General features: G+C 44.2%; 1 protein-coding gene and 1 long non-coding RNA gene across 3 annotated transcripts in view; one reads left to right on the top strand and one right to left on the bottom strand.

The window, feature by feature from the left end:
* LOC135388860 (lachesin-like) overlaps nucleotides 1–23,958 on the bottom strand; it is a 184,926-nt gene that overhangs the window by 10,570 nt on the left and 150,398 nt on the right. For both annotated transcript variants that reach the window (XM_064618706.1, XM_064618707.1), the window contains exons 2-4: nucleotides 19,081–19,202; nucleotides 13,293–13,500; nucleotides 5,074–5,229 (exon numbers count right to left, since the gene is read on the bottom strand). In XM_064618706.1, the coding sequence (XP_064474776.1) occupies nucleotides 5,074–5,229; nucleotides 13,293–13,500; nucleotides 19,081–19,202 (486 nt within the window). The remainder of the gene's footprint in view (nucleotides 1–5,073; nucleotides 5,230–13,292; nucleotides 13,501–19,080; nucleotides 19,203–23,958) is intronic.
* LOC135388864 (uncharacterized) overlaps nucleotides 1–23,958 on the top strand; it is a 173,133-nt gene that overhangs the window by 110,603 nt on the left and 38,572 nt on the right. The gene's annotated exons all lie outside the window — the stretch shown is intronic.

Genomic DNA, 23,958 nt, shown 5'->3' with positions numbered 1-23,958 from the left:
GTTAGCATTCATTATGTCACATGTACGCTCTTCCCGCATGAACACTGCTTAAATGTACTAATAGGTATACATATATAGGTATATTGCATATATATGCGAAGGAAAAGGTAGAATGGATCGAGATTACAAACAGACAATGCAAGGGGGGTTTATTAAAGATTAAGGGGCAAGTCGACACTGCAACAGCAGCCTGCCTTCGCCATTTCCAAGCCCTGTTGAAGGCTGCTGCTGTCTTCCTTGTTCTTCCCTTGTTTTTTCCTAGCTGTTCGTGGTATTTGGTTCTTTCTACTTTTTCTTTTCGTATATTAATTTCACAATCATCCACAATAGTTAGCCCTTTACTTACATACACATATGTATTTCAATTTCGTGATCACGCGCACCAGTTAACCTTTCAGCCAGGGGTGAAGCCCCTGTCAGCTATTTTCAAGTTTAGTCCTGTTGAAGGCAGCGCTGACAGCCGAAACGTCGACCCCTAGCTGTAACTACAGTTGCCCTACAGTTGGCAACACGACTGTAAAAAAATTAAATGGGAATTACTAGAAATAGATTTAATGTAATAAAAGTAGCAATTGTTTCTAATCCTTATATGGCTTCCCAAGTCTCTTCATTACGTGTAGTCTATATCTTTTTCGCGTCCATCTGTACTAAGTTATCTATATATATTACGAACATTATCACAATTAAAAAGAAAACTACGTGAGCTATGAGTATTGTGCGGCATACACCCGTTTTGCACTGATATGAGTGTTCCAAAATTTAGCATTGTGTGTAACGGAAGTGTGATCGGGGTGTATTGGTACATTACACCACTTTTACACCAACACGGGTGCTTAGTGGAGTGTAGTATAAGTGTAATTCGGGTTTGTCCCCATAGTACACCCTTTTCACACCGGGAAGGGCGTAAAAAAATTTACTGTGTATGATAACTGCTTTTACCACCCTTTTGCACCCTTTATCAGACGCTTTGTTGACCTACACTCTAAACCTTTTTGCACCTTAAAGGGTGTAAACCCAATTGTGCGGGGCACGCACCTTTTAAGGTGTAGTTTAACACTGTCAGCATTGTTAGGGTGTAATCATGTGGAAGGGTGTAATTCTCAACGCTGAATAAGAAAATACGCAGAAAATGTTGTCAGCTTGATGCGAAAAAAACTACTTTTTTGGCATCGAGCTGACGACACATTCTGGGTATATGCCGAGGACCATCTAGGAATGTATTTCTATGTCATTTTGATAATCACCAAATGAACATATATGTAAAAAGTTTCACTGCATCTAAAGTATTCAGTAAAAGTTGGTCTGCTCATGCAGCATGTCATTAGATAATTGGTGAACTATAATGCGATCAACTATGTGTATAAGAATGTTATATGAAGGAAATATATACGGCTATACATAGGCAACTCAAGGATAGTCCAATTCACCAGAACACACTTCAATGAGCTATATGAAAAATGGTATGCATGGCTTGTTATATGCTCTGATTTTTTTTATTTTTTTGCTGAAAACTGATGGAACAAAGAGAGGTGTCACTTGAACAGGTACCAGAATGTCACATAAACTATGTTTCTGACAATCGTATAGTTGTTGACATTGTGATGTCTGTCAGAAGTGTCACGATTGATGGCTTCACAGTTTCAGCAAGTTGTGTAATTGTAAAAGAAATTCCTGAAAATGACTTGCCGGTATTTTCAGAGATCATAGGAATATATGTTGTAAATTCTCAGATTCTTTTAATTTTCCTGTGTTTAACCGCCGTTGAATACGATTGCCACTCGCATGTCCATGTGGTAACCACCCCTCAGGAATCCACTGTTTTGGAAAATTGGAAGAGCGTTTCACCTGACGTGCTGAACCTAGGTAAACTCACGGATGGCAGGCGCGTTATCAATCCATGTCATGCTCATGTATGCTCATGCTCACTTATGTCAATTCATGTGACGCGCTCTCTGTTTGCCTATGTTATTTCTTAACTTATGTCAAGCTCTCCTTCGTGTGCCTGAATTAATCCACGCCTGGCTGTTAATCATGCCATGTGTTTATTATTTCGTCATGTCGTGCGCTCTTCTAGTGTTTCGTAAGTAATTTTATGTAATGTGGAAAACCTGCCCACTTCATCGTCAAAATATAATTGTTGTTGTTGTTATCTAATGCGCTCCCTTATAATTAGGGTTCCGCGTTTTCGATGTTTATTTTTGGGCAGATTCGGCGTATGTTTGTCGATGTGTATTGATTTTCGAGAAATCGAAGTTTTTCGATGGTTTTCCTTGCGCGTGCATGGTTTACCCGACAGTAAACGGCGCATTGCAATTACAATGTAATTTCAGTGCTGTGCGCGTCTAACGCAGCCTTAACAACAACAACCAATGCGAATTACCAGGTTTGTGAAATCACAAGAAACTTTATTGCTCCACATTGAAGTGATGGCGCATTCACGAAACCAACGAAAGCACAACTCATTAAACTTATAGTAATAAGTGCAAGCATACTTGCCGAGGTTCTTGTCAGACATTGCTGCGCGCCCTTTAGTTCTCGAGTTCTATAAGTGCTGCAAGAAATGACCGGAAGGCGTTTGTTCACCTTCTTCGTTACGAGGATTCTTCATATTCACGTGGCGCCGCGATTGCAGGTGCTCCGATATGCGCGCCTGAGAGTTCAAAATCTTAATTTTCGCAAACGTATAGTCCGAGGCCCTCTTCCTTTTTCTTCCCATCTCGGGTGCCGCGGAAAAACAGGACCGCCGTACGTGGAAAGTGGAGGTGTATGTACTGTCGTAACCTCCCCGCTAAACAAGTAAAGGCCTGTGACCGAGATTGTACTTGAGGTCACGTCCCTAAAAGGCTCACAAACGCTGTGGGGCAACTACAATGGCAGAATGAGATTGCGACCAGCGCACCCGATCCGGGACAAAGTGATTGCCACTGGAACACTCAGTGTGGTCGCAGGTCATCCAACCATACAGCAAATACCAAGAAAGAAGAGCAATAAAGGAAAGCCTGCTTGGTACGTTGGAATCTTAAGCTGGGCATGTGCAGCAATTTATCTGTCACGGTTCCTGAAATGTTCCTCTGTATTCGATGTTTTTCGATTAACGGGGAACCCTACATAATGTTCCCCTGTCATGTCTGCAGCATTCGATCTCCTTTCAGTGAACAAAGTAAATGTATGTTCAAGATTGAAACACACCCTCAATACACCCTGTATCACACCCTCTCCGAGATTTTCCAGAAAAGGGTGTAATACACCATTCTTACACCCTCAAGAGCTCTCAAACAGATTTTTAAGGTGCCCAAAGGGTGCGTTACTGCTGTGTACAGCCACTTTACACCCATGTTACACCTTTAGGGGTGTGAAAAGATTTTGAGTGTAGGTTTTAACTATAGAAGTTACCACCTTTTCACACCCTTTTTTCTTAGAGTGTAGGATGCGTGTATTGGAGTTGACTGAAACTAGTATTAGCATGGAAAATTTGTACTTGAATCATGCGTCAATTCAAAACTTCAATGAACTCTCACAGCTGTCACCGCATCACTGTCCGCATACCTTCGCAATTCTTTAACCAAGATGTACGATGCGGGAACAGTGTACTCTGTAAACTCAGTTAACTCTGAGTATTTCAGTGACTTAGTCCTTACCTCGCTTTTACCATATCCCGTCTGCCTTCGCTTAACCGATGTTTACTCTTCCTACCAAAATACGGGCCCATTCACTCGGAGACCCGACGGTGCACGTTTACAACTGCAGAAAGCTCCACCCGTTTTCTCCCCGTGCATTTTCTCCCTTCTATAACATCCCAGAACAAGGGACGGAAGAACCTTTCACGACGCTCGCTTTTTGCCTTTTCACATCTCGCTTCATCTTTGAGACGACCACTCTTCTTTCTCTCTTGAATTATTTACTGCCTCGCTGAACCACGGAAGGCATACAAACTACCTGGGCCACTCTAAAACATCCACGCCGATATCTATTTGTCTTAGTTCCTTCGAGGCTGTTTTCTTCCGCGTGTTCGCTCTCAGAGAGGATGGCGTGTAACTGGAGCCCGGAGCGCGTTGTTCTGGTTACGATCTCGAAACTTGTGTTTACGCCCAGGGTACGTAGATGAAGGAAAGTGGACAGTTGTATGCAAAGGTAGGCTCGCCTCCGAGTTTCCCGTTCGGAGTGCAGGATGGGAGAGTCCTGTTGCCAATCCACTAAAGGCTTTTTCGTGTAATAGAATGGGGGAAGAGATAGGGTGGATTTATGTTCAGGGATGTCCGTTTTTCGATTTCTTATTTTTTTCCCTTTCTTTTTCTTCATTTGAGGAAGGTTGGGTGAAGCTATGGCTGATTTTTTAGTGGGAGCACGCTGGCGATGTCGGCCATTATTTTTATGGATGTTCTGAATGAAAAGAAAGGCTACTTTACTTGCAGCTCGAGGAAGGCTGATGTCCCTAGTATGTACTATTTTTTGTTTTCTAGGGATTGCTTTTCCGTAGTATACTGCTTGTAGCAATTTATAGCAACGAAGGCTTTCGAGGGTAATAGAATGACAGGTATAAGGTCACTTCTGTAATTTCGTCGATGTTCTTATTAAGCTAAAAAATGTACAGGAAAGTTCCCTAAAAGCGGTTCAGGAAAATACGCAAATGAGAGAGCGTAGGTACCATATTTACCCGCGCAGGACGCAGACGCATTACGTTTGTATTGACCTCAACAGAGCAACCACAAGAGGATGGACGAAAAATGAAATATAAAAAAATTTGCCGATGTCTGAACTTTATCCATTTCGGAACAGTAATATGCGAGTTGTCAGACAACTTCTCGCAGATGACAGATCTAAAAAATTTATACTTTCTTTTTTGTTGTGGTTATATACGCAGGTTTACCAATGCAAACAACGAGAATTGGCAGAGGCAGACCACAATTAGGGACGACGCAGGCGTCAGCACCTCTTTTCCCTGAGTTGTTTGAATTCGTTTACCAATACAGTTTACCTTAACAATGCAGGCTGCCTAAACTACCCTCGTGAGATACAGAAACGAAACCAAGAAACTAAAATAAAGTTATGTGCAGTTTGCGAAGAGAGATTTACCTTTTTTGGCACCGAGCAAGATGAGAGCATCCCCTTCCCTTCTCCATTCGATGTCGGGCCTCGGAGTTCCATTGGCTCTGCAGCGTAGAGATACGTTGCTGTTTTCTTGCACTTCGACGTCGGAACTTGTGTGTCCTTCGTCGAAACGAGGAGGAACTGTAACGAGAAACAGCAGGCGCTTTTATTTTGATACCATTGGTGTAATACATGCGCGTCACCTTTCCGGCACACGCGAAACACCTAACGCGAACCCTGTTTATTCATAGTCTAAATTACATTGTCGATAAGTGTGACGGGAAGTTCGTACAATAATGTATTTGAGTAATGTCGCACTCTAACATAAAATATGTGCGTGTGTGTGTAGCGAATAGGAAGAAAAGCCTGTCATTGTGTCTTACACTCTAAAAACAGAACTTCACCGCAAAGCACGTTCAGGGCCAACCATTGCTACGAATGACAGGTTTATCGCTTTTGATTCAAGGAGAGAGGAAGGCGTACCCCTTTTTGTGTCAATTATCATATATCCAAATTGACACAAAAAGGCGTACGCCCCATTCTCTCTTCGGATCAGAAGCAATAACCCTATCGTTCGTGGTAATGGTTTTCGCAGAGCGTGCTATGCGGTAAAGTTCAGTTTTTAGAGTGTGCTGACAACAAGTCAAATCAGATGTTCGTATAAGATTAGAAGTTCTCTCACTATGACGTAATATGTGAAATTTCAAACCATTCGTGAAACTGCTTCTTTTACAATGCTCTATGGTGAGTTACTCGTTCAACGATAATTTGAAATCGCTTATTGGCATGGTTATAGAAAAACTGTTACTGTGCTTTATTGCGTAAGTATTAGAACGTTAAAATGTTATATTCTGCTTGCTTTTACCATAGCATCATCATCATCATAATCATCGACATCATTAGTACCACAGCCACTTTTGTAAAGGTGGCATTTCCTCATTAAGCATCATTCTGCGGTGAAGTACCCTTTACAGGACGAGTAAACCAATCGTTTTCTTCATTCTCAGCATCACCATTTCAACTCTAATCCTTCCTTTCTTCCTGGCGAAATATTAGCTGTACAATACACAAGACTAAAGCAGTTCAATGAGAAGCAAAAAAAAAAAAAAGAATCTAGTTTCTGTGTGTGAGCTTTGAGTGCTTGTGCTTTATTTTGAAGTCCATGTTGATGTTGATGAAGAAAAAATACTAGGTGAAGTGTTTGTTATTGTTGCATAGCATAGTGTGCCTAAACGCGTCTACATGTTTGCTCTTCTGAATAGAATATTTATTTCACTTGTCTACGAAATGTTGTTGTTGTCTTGTTGTCTTGTTTGCTCTTCTTGAGGGTCTTTGATATATGTAAAATAAAGAAATAAACAAACGTGACCTCACGCAGCATCGCAAACTCAATGCGCTCCCAAATTAACAATTTGGAATTCGTTGCCCCCCCCCCCCCCCCTCATAGCGCGCAAAATAAAACGTTTCTAGTGAAATATACCGTCTGCTTAGATTTAATAAAATCATCATTATAACTTGTTACACAACGCTTTCTTGTGCACTATTTTGAAAATAGTTATAGGCGTTCGTGTAATTCGGGACACAGCTCAGATTCGAGGCTCTCTGTTTCCAGCGCAGTCGTCGTTGCTATTGGCTCACGGAATCCGAGTATGAAACGAAGCCTCCATTTCGTCTAGAGTGACATGGCAGGGAGCGGATGATAAAAGACTGGCTGGTAACACAGGAAGAGTAGCAGACGCCGCGAGGAGGCGGCCTTTTCTTCTTGTTTGATTTACGAATGGAATCTGATAGCAAGGGCGGATCGCGCGCCTCTACTTTGAGATTGCGTTGGACGACTGAGCCATTGCATTTGGAGTATTTGGCGGAAAACGGGCTCTACGTATGTGGAATGTCGCTTGAACATGACATCGGAGAAAGTTGAACACAAGGGAGGCGGATGACAGGGGATACCGGGATACACGGAAGGAATTTGTTGTCGAAACTCTCCTGTTGTGAGAATCTGGGGACCTTTGTAACCTGTTTGGCAGTGATTGGCGGTTCGCATCTTCTGACACCAGCGGATAAAAAAAGAGAAACTCAAAGAAACGCTTTGAACGTGCTTGTGCTGGGCACGACAAGGAAAATGTCGTTGCAAACAGTTTTTTTTAAATTTAAGTATTGGTATTCTAATTTTCTGTGGCTCAGGATTCATACATTGAGTTTGAAGAGAACTACGACGACAACAGGACCACACAAACTTATATGAGTTCACTCTATCGTCCTTAACTCAAGTAGCCCTCCTCGACGCAGTCCTCCTAAAAAAGCTCAAGCTATGAACCTGAGTCTTCGTCGCACCAGACGGCTTCCCTTATTCTACTTTCAATTCCTTTTTCTGTTTTTACATTATCTTCTGCTTTCGCTCAGTGCATCAGCCTACATGATTATGACATGATCGTTACATGATCGTGACATCGTTACATGATAATGACGACGGTATCTATTGTGCTGAATTGATTCGCGCTTCTTGTGAACGGCGCCACAGCCAAAACGAAACGGGCAAATAGATTCGAAGAATCGTGGACGACCGCTCGATTCTTTTTGGTAAAATACACTGTGCATCAGCGTGCTCCGGATACGCAGTTAATTTCCTAATTATCGTTCTTTCTTCTTCAAAATTTCGTCAACTTTTTAAATAGGCCTTGTGGGGAAAAGAACAGCATCGTCACTTTTACTTTGACAGTCGACATGCAGTCACTTCGTTAGGACTACTTAAACTTTCGCATTACCGCAAAACAGCGTTGCTAAATTTTGCCAACAAGGTCGCCAAATTTAGCTGATACATCGAACCCCTTTCGGCTGCTTTTCCTCGATTTCAATTTGAAAAGTTATTAAAAAATAATTAAGTTAGCGAACCCTAACCTTCCAATATTAAGGCAGCGATTGTGACTGAAATATAGAAATGATTTTGACGGAATAAACTTGAGAGCAAAACGAATGCAAAATCCTTTGCCGCATCGTACAGGAGCTGTAACGCACGTGAACGGCGCACAAAAATGCGAGCGTTGGCACCAATTTTGCAAGATTTATGTATCTTTTGCAGTGTGAGAGCTTTCTTGAAGCGTTTGTTCTTCCTCTCTTTACCGACGCTAGAGTACCAGGCCGCAGCACTCAGCACACTTAAAACGAACGCGTGGGAATATTGCGACACAGCCGCTGTGGCATCTTTCACGCTTCATCTACTGTGTTCAAACCGCACTTTTGCACAGCCAGCACATTCAGCATGCACGCTCAGAATATCGCTCCACGCATCTCCCCACATTCTTTGCTCGCTGTCAATAAACTTAACGCATATAAAACGGCTGACAGCGTCACACCCACCATTTACCTTGCCTATTGCCCACTTGAGGACGAGAACAGAGAAAGCCCTTATCACGCATCACACTCAATTGAGGTCGCTGGCAACAGACGACGACGGAATGGCTTGTTTCCTTTGTCGTCTGCAGTAGTCAACTTTAGCAGACGACGATTTTCTCGAAAGAGTGAAGACGCAGCGAAAAGGCGTTTACGCGGAAACCGCCTTAGCATCTTCAAAAGAGCAAACGTAGAGAGGCGTTTGGAATCTGCAACAATTTTGCGAAAGAGGAGGATGGCAGCAGCACATTTTTTGAAGCGTGACACCCGGCAGAAAATATGAAAGGCGGAAAAAGGGATGTACACTACGTATGAGGCGTCGCTGTCGCAGGTAAATGATATTCATATTTGGAATTCGTTTCGGTTTCGTATCCCGGGAAGCGTTTTTTTTTTCGACTTCTTGGATGCATGAAATATTTTATGATTTTTCGTTCTCCGATGGTTACGAAACGGTGGACGAACCCGTCCAATTCAATCTAACCCGTGCCACTTTAGTTCGCACCCTTTTGAAAGACGTCCATGCACAATTCAATGTCGGATCACTTCGGACGAGTTTAAACATAGCACGCAATTCACTTCCACATCGTCGCAACAACGTCGTATTGTACCGTAACCATCTCAAAGACTCCCTCGATCAGACTTGACTCTCTCCTTTCTGAAGGCTCAGCGCCATCACAACGTTACTCAACGAGGCATGCAGTAACACTTCCGAAATGAGTTGTCGAGGGACGCGTATCTAGGAAACCATTGTCAGTGGGGGGAGATAGAGTGATTCACGCGAATTTACTGCGACGATTCCTTCACTCTTGCAAGGAAACGGCGATGTGCTCGGGGTTCGAAAAAAAGGGGCCTAATGTCGAATCCCTCCCTCCGCTCGTCCTGAGTCACGGGATGGTTGCAAAGTCGTCGGCAATGGGGATATGACGTCGCGGGGGAAAAATAAGGAGAGAGGGGTCAGACTTCTCGGGAGCGGGTGGCGCCTCGGAGACGCCGTATAGCAGACTTGATAGCCTCGTAAAGGCGCCCTCCGTCTTTAAGGCGCTCCTCCGGACTGAGTCGCGGCGTTTATGCTGCCCGCTTTGGCTCGGTTACTCGGTGAATTGTCGAGCGTAGTTCTCAGATGAAGTGAGAGTGACAGCCATTGTGTAATGCTCGGATGGCGCCTGTTATGGGATGACTATGAACGGTACAGCGATACGACATGGACTAACGTGCTCGATATGTTAAATTGCTATAACGGGTTGTACGGTCTTTATGTGTGTACGTCTGCATTATTTAGTACAGGGTGCGATTGAAAATCTTGGATTGGGTTAGCTCACGAGCCTGCCAGTTCCGTGATGTCTTATCCAATTGTCTATTTTTTTCTTGTCGATTAATATTCTTGTCTGCTATACCTAGTTTCTTCATCTTATTTCATTAATATGTTTCATAGCTTCCTTTATCAGGTTTTCAAAATACGTGGAGAGATCACTTATAACGCACTCTATTCCGATCTCGTCTGAATGCTTCCAGGCCGAAGACATGTCGATAGCTAAACCAATTGAAAACTCCAGTAACAATAGGTGATAAAATGATGCTATAATTCACCTTGTAGCCCTCATGGTCGAGAAACAAACAAACAAACAAAAAATGTACACGAGACCCCCGATACTCCTGAAGCCAAAGCGCAGAAGTACACTCTAAGAAGAAAAGGTAGAATTTCCTACCCAAAGTCGTAGCAGAACAGTACGTCTACCATTTCGTGCCAATTCACATCACATCACATCACATCACATTACATCACACGCGTCTTCTCGCTCACGGGTATAAGCGGCGTCGTCCCTTTCCCTTGTTCCTCTCTCTCACGTTTGCTCTAAGAGCAAATGGTAGAATTTCCTACCCAAGCTGGTAGAACGACAGTTTCTACTCTGCAGTTATACCAAAAACGTAAAGCTGGTTGGAGTAGAAATGTGGTTCCAATGCAGCTCTACCGAAATGGGTAGAAAATCATACCTTTTTTTTTCTTAGAGTGTAGAATTGAAAACGAGCAATAATAGCACAACAACTGGTGGCGCCACAAAAGAAAACAAGGTGAATACATCAGAAATACAAAGCTGCGCAGGCAGAACACGCTCCAAAATTAGATTCTGCCAGTTTTACACACTTCTGCGCAACGGAGTAATACAACGCATGCATTTTAGAAAAGAGAAGCTCTGGGGGTTTCTAATGATCAGACGAGTGACATTCTAAGCGCCACATACCAGTTCATCTATGCTTATTTTCCCCTTCGCTACACTACAAAGACGACGCTGACAAAGTGTACTCCCAACTTTCCTAACTCACCGAAATCTCACTAAGCCACCCTAACGAACTGTTTGTGCAACACTTCATTTTGAGAACCTTGTCGCGGCATTCCATCCAGATACAATAGACTCGAGACTGCCACTGTCGTTTCAATTTCACACCAAACCATTTTCGAAGTTAGCACCTTTACCCCCCTCCATTAGAAGATCATCCCATCCCTGACTCGATCACCGCCGATCAGGACCGCCGTCTTCTGTAAGTCGTTTACCCGCGTCGTCTATATAAGTAAGTAAGCAATCGGGGCCGCCGCCATCCGGATTGAGAACACTTTTCTGACAGAAGATTTGACTTGAAACTGTTCTTTCTTCTCGAAGATCGCGCAAGATCTGAGCGCAAACAGCTTTAGATGTATTAAAATATATGTGGCGCCTCCGTGTCTTTCCTACTCCATCGAGGAAGGAAAAGGCGAGAGAGGGGGAAGGGGATGAGAATGAGCACGAAAGACTGGCGAGATTGATGTCTGTATGTACGGTGGTGGACGAGGAGAAATGTGCCTTTCCCGTCCCGGGACGACGAATATGTATCGCGTAATGTCTGTTTTTAGGGGCTTAGCTGAGGGTCTTGCTTTCTTACGTTCACTTTTTTGTGTACCCCCCCACACACACTGTGGTAGATTAGAGAAGGCCGCCTCGACAGTGACTCTTTCGAGATTGGAATAAAGATGGCGTCGTCTAGACGTCGTTATTAAAATGATTTTTCCCTCTCTCTCGGCGAAATGATTCGTCTAATACAAAAGCTTTGCTCGCGCTTTGTGCGATTTGCATAACGATGGCAGGGCGAGAGGAAGTTTTTGATTGCTTTTGTGTTTTTCCTCTTTCAGTGTGTGTGCGCAACTTGCGTACGGTCCGCGTTCTGCGAAAAGTTTGCATTTTGTGCTTCTGCGAACGCGATGGGTAAGTTTAGGGTATAAAGGAGCGTGACTTGAGTTTGTATTCTCGCCAACACGTGTTGTTGCTTATGCAACAGTCAATGAACTTTTGGGCTCTGTGTCTTTTGTGTTCTTTCCATAGGACAACACGTTGTGTTGTGAATATTGTGTTAGATACGTATTGTACGTAACCATTGTATACGCGCGTAATAAATCGTAATTTTTGCGTTGAATAGTAAGATGAGAAAGATGAGAAATTGAACGTAATAATTCGGAGTAATTTGACATGTCACGTGCTGTGAATATCACAGCTCACTACGCTTTCGTCTGAACATTTGAACGCACTCCAGGGCATGGCGATACAATACGTACATGCGACTCGCATAACGTGTAATAATACGAAATATATTTAGACCATATATGACTCTCATATGTGTATTATATCGCCATGTACTGGGTGACTTTCAAATGTATAGATAAAAAAGGTACGAGCTGCGATACCAACTGTTTGTAACATGTACGGGCTGGCTAGGATTTAATAAAGTGGACACCTGGTTCACGACAATTTGTTAGAAATCAAATTGGAAAATTCGCATCTGAGTTACATGGCTATCTCTCTTGGTTGTAGTTTAAGCCATCTGGATTATCATGGTGATACTGGCACTGGAGCCTCCGTGGTGAATTTAAGGATATTAGGGCAATGCGACTCTTCCGCGAAGGAGCAATGCAGGCAACGTCCCGTTCGCAGCAGCATTCCTTCATAAGATAGGTGTCGTTGGATCGCCGAGCTGTTCAACTTGCGGAACTGTGGAGAACACGGAGCACGTGGTGGCCACCTGCCGACGCTTCGGCGCTGTAGGCGAACACTGAAGAACGCCATTGCTAAACTTGACAACCGACCTTTTATTGTTGAGAATGTACTGAGGAGCCGGTCAAAGGGCAGCACCAACAGCCTGCGCTCTGTGCCCTCGCGAACTACCTCAAGGATATTCGTGCTGAAATAATCTTTTAGCTCATTCAGTGCTTTTACACATCAAGCATCAAGCTAGACTCTTTCCGTCGAGTTTTGTTTCGTTTTGTGTGTGAAAAACATTTAATCGATAAGTTTACGCATCTAACACAATAGTATCTAATAAAGCTCAAAACATTCAAAAAAAAAAAAAGAAACGGGGGAGGGATATGTTTATTAAGAAAAAGAAAGGAAAGGTCAGCCAGACAATCCAATAACAAGTGAACCTGTACTTGTAGACTGCAGCATCCCCAATGGTGTGCTTCATGAATGCGACCCCGATGAGCTTCAGAAGCAATCGAAAAAAGTGCTTTATGTATCACCTAAGAAGTGTGAAATAACAGACATGACGAGGAAATCTAGGTGGTGGTCTAGAATTGTTGACAACAACAACAACAACAACAAATACATGTAGTGACGATGAGATAGAAATTTTGCCACTTACTCGGCGGGCTAAAGGATACTATAGCGCACAGATATTTTCTACTTCAAATAACAAAAAAGTCATTGTTAAGGTTGCCTTGAGCGCGTCTTAGTGTACGTATCTTACCTGTGTGGCATATCCTTCATGAACAAATAAGTTCTTCTACTTACCGACAACGTGCAGGTATCCGACTATTTTCTTCATGGGGTTTGTGTTGATTTGACACATGTACTCTCCCTTGTCGGTGTCCTCGACGTCCCGGATGTGGAGGTGCCACGTCCGGTGTCCATTGTGCGTGATGCCGTACCGAGGGTTTGTCGTGATCAACGCGTCATGCATCGAGATGAGCATGTGCCTGTCTGTGTGAATCCATGCTACCTGGAATAGAAGTGAAACACGTCAGCGCGAAAGCTGTAGAGGAAGCCTGCGAAATATCCAATAAAGTTGCGTAACGCGCGGGGGACATACGAGATAAGAAAGAATGAGAATTCGATGCGTGGGAAGGGCGTAAACGTAGTGACTGAAATTCGCTGTGGTAGTACGTTTTCAAAACGCTGGAAATATCGTTTCGGGAAGAATTCCTTACAGTGCCGTCAGGTGATGGCACGTCGAGATTCCGGTTGTCGTAGTTTATTTTGTTTCCTATTTCTTGCGGAAAACTGGTATTGAGACTGTATACGGGTCGACTCAGCTGGGTGACAATGTCCCCGCGTGGCCGCACAAAACCTTTTTTTTTTTTTTTTAATTCCTTGTTAGCGCCGCGATGGCGTTTATGAGCCACGTACAGATGTGGACAGATGGAGACCCCAACAACACCGAATGTCCTCTGGATGTACGAATAATGTCCTAACGAATTCGCAAGTCCGATGGATATCCGAGTGGCATCCATCGGACGTACGAGTCCGTTTGCACGTTTTCTGTACATCCCGAAGATAGTCGGTGTTGTTGGGGGAGAGGACAGCAGGAAGGAGTGGGGGACAGGGGGGTTAGTATGCGTCCTGGGCTGACTTCAAAGGGAACTGTGCCGACATATTCGTCTGGAAAGTCTTCGGGAAAACCTAAGCCGGTGGTAGGATTCGAACCCACCATCTCCCAGCCTTCACCACGACCTTGGCTACCACCAGCGAGCGGCATGCCGATGATACAAACCTTTTTTTTTTTTTCACAACGCCCACACCTTGATGCCAGCAAACGACCACGTGTCCGTTTGCTGACTCCGAGATTGCAGGTGCTAACCTTTCCGAGAGTGTCAGCAGCTTGGTAGCGGAATATAAGTTGCTTAGACACGCCCTGTGTGATGAGATTTCAGCGCACGTGAAAGAAACCTAAGGTGGGTAAAATTAATCCGCACACCGACTAATGTGGCGTCAATCATGATCATAGCTGTCTCGCGGCGTAAAGCCACGACTGATCATCATCACATCGCCCTAATGAAGGGCGATCCAAGATCACGTGACCTCGTTTTTGACGTAAAATTGTCTGTAAGTTCGGTTTGGTAGCCAGGTCAAAATTTACGATGAAACGAAATTATTTCGAACTTCATGACGCGTGCATCTGGCGGGCGCGTGCAAGGGAGACGGAAATATAAGGGTACGACGCGTACCTTGCGGGCAGTCTATCTCACGAACGCGTGAAGCGAGGACGCCGGTCGAGGTGTCGTTGAAAAGCGCTTGAGAGGTCCAACCTGGGCCTTAAGGGATATCAGCTTCAACTACAATAATGAAAATTTTATAAATTTGCAACGTTGAAATATCGAAATTTTGCCAGAATGTGGGCATATATGAAACTAAAATATGATCAGGGTTGAAGGAAACGGCGATCAGAAGAGAGGGCGACCCGAGAGGGTCTGAGAGGGCGACAGAGAGGCTGTGGCTACAGAGCTTCGGCTATTTTCCCTTTGTATATGGACTTGCTGGCTTGCACAGCGGCCTCCATAGGTGGCGCCGTCACCGTGGAACATTGCCGTTCAACAAAGGGAAAATAGCCTAAGCTCGGTGGCTACCATGGAGGCAGGAAACACAAGGAGCGGCCCCTCCGGCAGTTTTCTATCGGGACGAGCGTAGCCGGCCTCGCATTGCATTCTGGGATGCTCCTGTCTGCCACGTGACCGCTCACGTGAACCTCCAGACAGCATGGCCAGCAAAGCAGACGACGCGTGCTGTAGTTGTGTCGCAGTTTAGATGGTAGTATTACGTTGAACGCGTGCTTGCACTTCATTTCTGTGTGTTCGAATGTTTACTGTTCTATTAGAAGACAAGTCACAGTGTGCAGAACGCAAAAGGAGTACGCGGGACCGGAAGCATCACGTGTGGCAACGGTTACTTCCAACGTATGTACTTTTCTTGACTAGCTGGTAAAGAATGCCGTCCCATTTGTACAACAACAGAAGATATGAAATGAATCTGCAGCAGAGTTTGAGGTCTGAAATGAACAATTCAAGATGACTCGAAGACACACGGGCGACTAAAGCAAGTTACCGCGTAGTTACGAACAAAACGCGTTCCCGTGACAGAGCTGCTTTCAGTTCAACGAGAGCCGCAGCCGGGACAGTAACACATTACCATACGTCGCTTCTACGACGGTGCTCACATTTTCACAATAAATTACTTTCAAAAAGCAAAATCATACGGAGAGCAGCGCGAGAAACAAAGCCTTACAAAACCGAAACTTTAGAGGGGATCACGTGGTGTACAGGAAGCAATGGCGATTTTGACTCGAGCGACCGCTAGAGGGTGGCTACGCTAGTCTGGAGGGAAGAGCCGCTCCTTGCGTTTGCTTCCTCCATGGTGGCTACAGAATTTCGGCTATTTTTCTTGTGTATATATACTTGCTGGCTTGCACTGCGGCCTCCACAGGTGACGCCGTCACTGTGCAACATTGCTGTCTCGCACAGACACACTGTTAGCGCCTACCCAAGATCGTGTCACCTCCCTGCGCCGGGCTGACGAGCTCCAAGTAGAGCGAGACAGCTGTCCTCGGCTGGGAGTGCACGGTCTATATATATGTATACCTATCTACCTACCTATCACGATCTATATATATATATATACAAATATATATACAGGCTGTTTTCTTGTTGGTCGTCGCATTTTGAATAAAAAAACACGCAGGGCAAAAGAGATGTCGTTTTTTTTCGATTGAGTTATACAGGGTGTCCCACCGAAAAAGGGCCAGGGGCTAAAAAAAAGACTGAGTGCTGGACGCAAATGGAACCAATTGTACGTGTTTAGCAGTTGTGTGGTCTATCTAAAAATATTTTTTTCATCGCCCCTTGTTAATTAATTAGCGGTAATTAATTTTCTAACTTTTCAATTATAAAAGCTACGAAGTTGTCTCAATGAGAACATCTGATCTCTTCGGTCGCCTGATACCAAAGCCGTTTTCAGAACAAAAATCCGTTCGATAGATCGTTCACAAAAAATTCGTGAAGGAACACAATTTTTTTCTTTATTTTGTTCGTTGCGCATCTCTAGAGGCGCGTCTTTCCTTCACCCCCAAAACGAGACGACGAAAGAGCACACTATCGCCTCTTGCGTCCTGGAAAAATATTAAAAGGACACCGAGTATAGCATCCCAAGATAAGGGCAGTTGCGATGGAGTCACCCCATACATTTCTTTTTGTTTTGTTTCCGCAAGTTAAAACTCATCTTCGACGCATGAGGCGGCACTGTGCTCTTTCACTCTCTCACATTGGGAATGAAGGAAATACGCGTCGTCGAGGATGCGCAATGAACAAAATAAAGAAAAAAATGGTGTTCCTTCACGAATTTTTTGTGAACGATCTATCGAACGGATTTTTGTTCTGAAAACGGCTTTGGTATCAGGCGACCGAAGAGATTAGATGTTCTCATTGAGACAACTTCGTAGCTTTTATAATTGAAAAGTTAGAAAATTAATTACAGCTAATTAATTAACAAGGGGCGATGAAAAAATATTTTTGGATAGACCACACAACTGCTAAACACGTACAATTGGTTCCATTTGTGTCCAGCACTCCGTCTTTTTTTTTAGCCCCTGGCCCTTTTTCGGTGGGACACCTTGTATGGCCAAGCGAACATTATCTCGAAGAAAGTATGTAGCTACAAGTCTACAAGAAAGAGCGAGAGGCAATCCACGTGAGAGGGCGACGTGCTTTGGAACGATGGAGCTGGTTGGTGTAGGAGCTAATCTGTTGGCCGGATAGACCGCTGTCCCACCTAGATAAGACGAAGGTCGCGTCATATTTGCGCTCGAAAAGTGCGTAGCACGTTTCGAAATTCAGTGATGGATATTTGAACACACGTGCGCGTTTAAGGTGTTTCTAAACATAAGAATGACTTTCAACGAAGAATATCTCTCGTCCTGTTAACCCGCTTTTGCTCGAAATCCCCTAATTAAAGAGCTAATTAATGAATTTTAAGTAGTTAATGATTTTGCAGTTACATACCTTCTCCGCGAGAATGTTCGCTGGGCCATATAACTCCGCATAAAATAATAAAACCGCATCTCTTTTGCTCTGCTGGCTTTTTAAATAAAAATTCTGTAACGAATAAAAAAAAACACCCTGTATAATAAAAAGAAGCAAAATTGTATTTTTTTTTCTCATTATCCTCTTTTCAGCTCTCTGGCATATTGAAGAGCAAATTTTAGGAAGGTCGCACTGGGAGAAACGCAGAGCGTGACGTTCCTGTTCGACCGCTGAATGGAGAATGGCCAGTCATTCATGACGCCTCCCCCTCCTCCCTTTGCGAGCAGAGAACAAACCCCGAGTTATGATTTGCGCCCAGATTAAAGGAAGGCACCCCCTATTGTTCGCAAGCGTTCGCAGACATCGGTTCCCGGCCGCCTTGTTCTTCGAACTGGAAGGTGGCTTTTTTGGGATGTCTTTGGTGCGAGGTCAAATCTCTTGAGAATCACACGCGGATAAAACGAGCTCGCGAAGCTTGTTTGCATGATAAAGAAGCAATGTGGTGCTTCCTGGTCCGGAGGGAGTGGAGGAAAAAAAAAGAGTGAAAGAGGACGATACAGGGAAGAATAACGAGAAAGAAAGAGAGAGAGAGAGAAGTACGGGATCATTCAAAAAGAAGGCAAAGCTCGCGCGAAATCCGGTTGCAGCCCACAACGTACTAAAAAGCACTAATGCAAAGGCCTGCACAAAGAAAAGTATGCGCGAAAGCAGAGCGCTCTTAAGGAAATGCCCATGTTGTTATTTTCGTTATTCCTGAAATGAGGTGTTTGAACAGCAATACTACAAATAAATATATTGATCAATACGTACCTTACACTCTAAAAACAGAACTTCACCGCATAGCACGCTGTGCGCCAACCATTGCCACGAATGATAGGGTTAGCGCTTCTGATTCGAAGATAGAGGGGGGCGTACACTTTTTTGTGGCAATTTGAAGATATGAAAATTGCCACAAAAAAGGCGTACGCCCCCTCTGTCTTCCAATCACCAGCGACAACACTATCATTCGTGAAAATGGTTGGCGCGCAGCGTTTTATGCGGTGAAGTTCTGTTTTTAGAGTGTAGATAAAGGTGCCATTTTGATTGATAAAGTGCTCCACCACCACCAACAACAACAGTAAATGAAGGAGAAGTGATGATGACATGGGATGCTTCCCTCTGGTAGGCGCAGGACCCTACCCCACTTTACAGAGGTTAATATGAGAGGGTGAATTAATGGTGAGCGCGAATGGGCGAAGACAGGTCGGAGTTCTGTTTAGAGCTCTTCGAGGAGTCTAGTGGCTCGCATCAAAGCAAAAAGGGAGCGAAGAGCCCGGCACGGATACGCAGGAGAGCTCCATATGGGGAGCAAGTACTCTGGACAAACTGAAGGGTCTATGGTCAAGGAGCTCAAGTTGGTGTCGAAACACCCGGTACCGGTCACAGTTCTCGATGATATGGAGCATCGTAGCTGGGTTGTGGGGTGTGCACCAATGGATGAAAAAAAAAAAAAGTCACCCTTGCGCACTTACCTTAAAGCTGCCCAAGTTTTCCACGACGCATGTTAGGCTGACATCACGGCCTGCCGCCACGGTTACGTTGGGAATGGGTTCCGCAAAGTTGGGAAGCTTGCGCTGTACCGACGAAGAACCTCCTGAAAAGATGAAAAACAAAAGGTTAAAAAAAAAATGGAGCCCAGCTGCATGACAGACTTTGCGTCCGGTGATGGGCAGCACTTGAATTAATAAGTACTCAAGTTCTACTTTAAGTACATTTCTGAGTACTCGTACTCTAGCAGAGCAGGTATAGGGGAGAGGGAAGTCGAAGATGACTGTAGAACACTCAAGACCACGACACTGAAACTTTCTAATATCCTATACTCTTAAAAATGAACTTCACCGCTTAGCACGCTCCTAGCCAACCATCATCTCGAACGATATCGTTATCTGCCCTGATTTGTTGAAAACAGCAGGCGTACACTTTTTTTTTTGTGACAATTATGAACAGCATAAGGTTCGTATACGTATAATTACGTAACATATGACGTGATTGCCTCTCCGGTTGGTCGTACCGCGGACCGACACGAGCCTCATTTATATTATTTTTTTCGCGATAAAAGTGCCCGCGATAACTTGCGTGTCATCTAACTTGCTGGGCTTCAGAACTAGCATTTGAAAATAAGAAAAATGCATACATTGGCAATTAGCCAGTCAAAACGTCAGCACTTTATCGGAGTTTGTCACCCCCAAAGAGTGACATGTGGCGATTGCGCAAACGAACGTTGCAAATTAGAAGAGGGAAAACACAACGCACACACACGCACAAAATAAAGCTTTGGCCAAGGAAGAGACGCGGAGTGGACCCTGCTTAGTCCCATTTTTTAAATGCACATACACTGCAAGTTTTCCCTCTTCAATCGGCTTCTGGAGCCAAGCTAACCTTTCCCCTGTTCCTTTGTTTCTTTCTTTGCAATAAACCTATATCCCCCCCCCCCTCTTCAAGATGTAAAAACTTTCCTAGAGGTTGCTGCCCCAACTCCGTTGCATTGTACCTGACGAGTACTTCAAAGCACAATTGGCAGTACTTTGTACTCTTTTTTTTCTCCATTAGCGCCGCGAAGCAACTGTGGCTATAAGCGGCGCACAGATGTGGAGAGATGGAAAGAGTACAGCAGGAAGGAATGGGGGACGGGGGGTTAGTATGCACCCTGGGCCGCCTTCAGGGGGATCTGTGCTGACATTCGTCTGGAAAGTCTTCGGAAAAACCCAGGGAAAACCTCAGCAGACAGCACAACTGGTGGTAGGATTCGAACCCACCCCCTCACAGTCTTCAGCACAACCTTGGCTACCACCAACGAGCTCGGCTATACCGCTGGTACTTTGTACTCACTGGGGGTGGCATCCACTGTATTACTCCGTACACGAAAGCGTGCTGGGCGAACGCAATGCATCCTGGACAGGTCCTGGTCGCACGTCACAGCAAACGTCATGGCACACGTGACCTTTAAGATGGCGGCGCCCGTAATCGGCGGCCAAACCGTTTGTAAACAATGCGGTTGTTGTTTCTGCACAACGTTTTGGATGTCTTTCGATCACGGTAATTAGCGTTATCCGATAATCTTGCAGTAAAATGCACCGTTTTGCACATAAGGGGTCGTACTGTTGACGACTTCAAAAGATGTGATGACGACCGCGCGTTAAGACTCACTGAGCACATGCAATGAAATTATACTAAAGAGAAATGGGCTACCATGTTGCGGAAGTAGCACCGCATAGTTTACGCTGACAAAATACGTTCATCTCTTGGCGTTAGGACGACGGAAATAGAGAGTTTTAGTACATCGTGCGCTGTCGCCTTTGCGTACAATATACTAAAACTCGCTATTATGTCGGTAAGCGTCAAAATGACATGTAAACAAGTCATATAATCTGAAAATTACGTTTCTATGACGTGCGACCAGGACAAGATAGCAGTTTTGACAAAAGCACCCGCTTGAGGGTAGTTACAACAATGGCGGGTTTGTGTCACCCCTGTGTTTGTACTCTGCTTTAAGCACATTTAACATACGCTACTTTGTACTGTATTTCAAGTACCTTTGACGCCAGGTACTTCGTACATTATTTTAGGTACAATTTTTTTTACTTTGCCTATCACTGCGCCTCAAGACACGTGTTTATAATAAGACAAACAAATATTAACGGCTCACTAAAGGTGGCTTCTCCTTTGCATGACCATGCTTGCGGCAGAGTACCCTTTACAGGCGGCTCTTTTGCATGGCGGTGAACATGCATACCGTTACTGTTCTGGACGCTGGCCTGTTTTCATTACTTCCCTCTGCTGTTATCACCATGCAATGAATGTGGTAATCGGCGCCTTGTTTCTAATAGAAAGGCATTATCGTTACAAAACGGATAGCGTTGTGCTCTGCCATAAGGTTGTTAGCGGGGATAACATAATATGATATACTTCTATAGACATGTATATAAGGAAAACGAGTCGCGATTTTTTAAAAAAGTTAACAACAATAAAACATACATGTAGCGACGATAAGTGAGGAAAATTTCCACCTAAGCTGTGGCTCACTACTCCAGGACACACTGGCCAGTACGAGATATGAAATGATGATGTGATTGGGTGACGAGCGAATAATGATACCACATGCACGTCCTTCGTATGACATGAAGCCCTCATGGCCAGACGGTGTAAGTGCACAAAGACACGAAGGCCATATATGAAAGAGAAACAGAACGAATGTATTTTCAGGTTTCAGTTACTGTCGGCTTGCTATTACTTGTCATTACTTATTTGCTGTTGTTGTTGTTGTTGTTGCTATTAAGTGATAGGATATTTGCGTATACGAAGAGGGGAGTCAAGTCCTGTAGCAGTGTCTACACTATATATACTTATGTGTGTCACCACTTCACTTTGTACCTGAGGAAGCGTGGACCTCCACGCGAAAGCTTGTACAAATTAAACTTAAACAAAAATCTTCAGTGTCGGCTTCTGTATTTTGTTTATGATAGGATATTTCTAAGAAAAGACACACGGTGTCGAGCACTAATGTGCAGCATAGTTTGCTCAACATTAATGAATTTTTTAAAGGTTGCAAACACCACCAAAAAATACCCTTTGCCAACTTCGAGACCGTCTTTTCGTGGTAGTGAACACTGTTCAGACCTTCTTCTTGATGATAATTTGGACGGCTGCCAATAAAGAAATTGTATAGTTGTAAAAAAAAAATGTTTGTAAGCCGACAGAGGGTCACATGGTAAACAACCCTTTGAGAAGAAGATTTACTTCGATCATCATCAAAACACTGTGTCCACCACTCTTTACTAACAAAGTTTAACTCAACGTGATTGCCGCTTTCTCCACGATTCCCTCCAAATAAATAAATAACGACCTACTTCCTTGTACGTGACAAGCCGTACACGCCTAGCCGAATAGTGCGTCGGCGCGACCGTAAACCGTGAGAGACGCCGACAGAGAACGACACTCCGCTTTCATAATTCTGTCTTTCGCCGCTAGACGACGCTGCAGCTGCACGCCGCCACGTTCCCACTTTCGTAGAAAGCTTCTCGGCGTTCGCGTCAGCCGCAGCGACTAGATGACTAAACAACATCTTTATTTTGTGTACGGGCTTCTTCCCTATATAGATTTTCTTGCGCACGGTGATTCTTGCTTCTGGCATATCGTTGGTTGGTCCGACGAGAGCGAGCCTCAAGTTTCTCTTTGTGCTTGTTTTTCTGCCGTGAAAAAACCGGCGCCTGCGCCATTTTGGCGAACGTGCCCCGCACCGTAGTGGGCACTGACGGACCATTAGCTGCAGTGTGGTAACAACGGTTCCGCCAATAAAGTCCAATTTATGCCACGGAGAGGGAAAAAGTTTGCCTGAACACGGAAAAAGAAGCAGTGATGTGCACTGAAATGATCGCCGGTGCTTCAACCGAGTTTAGTCGCTGTGAGCTCCACTCCGTGTTTTTCTTCTTGTGGCCGCTTTTTGTTTGCGTGCTTTGGGGTTTCCGCAGCTCCGGGGGGTTTCGTCTTGTTTGTCCGGCTTCTTCAAAGAGAGCGAGAGGGAGAGAGAGTCTCTTCTGGAACTTTCTTGCGCGGATAGAAGTTGGGATAGTGGCCTTCAGATGTGATAAATATTTTCGTAGATGGTGCAGGTTACCTGGGTTGGTCTGAAGATGCGTCGTGCGGAGGAAAGAACAGCGCATCTAACAGTGTAGGCAGAATTCCCTGATAGCGGTTCCCCTCCTTAGTGAGTTCCTTTTTTATGCTTCCCTCTTCCGGGACTGGCTTGGAAGGTTAGACGTGTCCGTTTTGTTCGAAGGGGGCTTTTGGTACGCCCTCTAGCGTTACACGGAGTCTTTATGTACTATGGCGGAGGTGGCTAATTTCTTTCTTTGTTTTTCTTTGCGTGCATCTCCTATTTTTCTACGTGACTAGAACGACATTATAATAGGAGTTTGAACTTAACACTCCTAAATAAAGGTATCATGCATGAAACTTTCACTAGAAACCTTTGAAACATCACCCCGTTTGTATTATTCTCTGATTAGATAATACTATGTGCACGTAGATAGCACGTAGAACGAAACACTTACTTTCTATGCTAATGTTATTTCATAATGTTTCACGAAACTGCAGCTATCATTATCTCGTGGAATTGAGGGCGGAATATGTTTATTATGTAAAAAAAGGAGGAAAATGTTAGTCCGCGCTGCGGTGTCTTGCTATTCCCAGGAAAAAAAAAAAAAAAAAAGAGACAAAGCGCAATTAAGCGCTTCGAATATAGAGAAATATTAGTAATCATTTCGATATCTTGGACAGCAATGGGCAATTCTTCTGGTGCTGAATTATGAATGCCACGTGTAACAACATCGAATAATTAGCCAAGCTATTAA

Source organism: Ornithodoros turicata, chromosome 3 (genome assembly GCF_037126465.1).
Source record: "Ornithodoros turicata isolate Travis chromosome 3, ASM3712646v1, whole genome shotgun sequence".
NCBI lineage: Eukaryota > Metazoa > Arthropoda > Arachnida > Ixodida > Argasidae > Ornithodoros > Ornithodoros turicata.
Note: the sequence above shows the minus strand (reverse complement) of the source record. Positions and strands in the feature narration are given on the sequence as shown.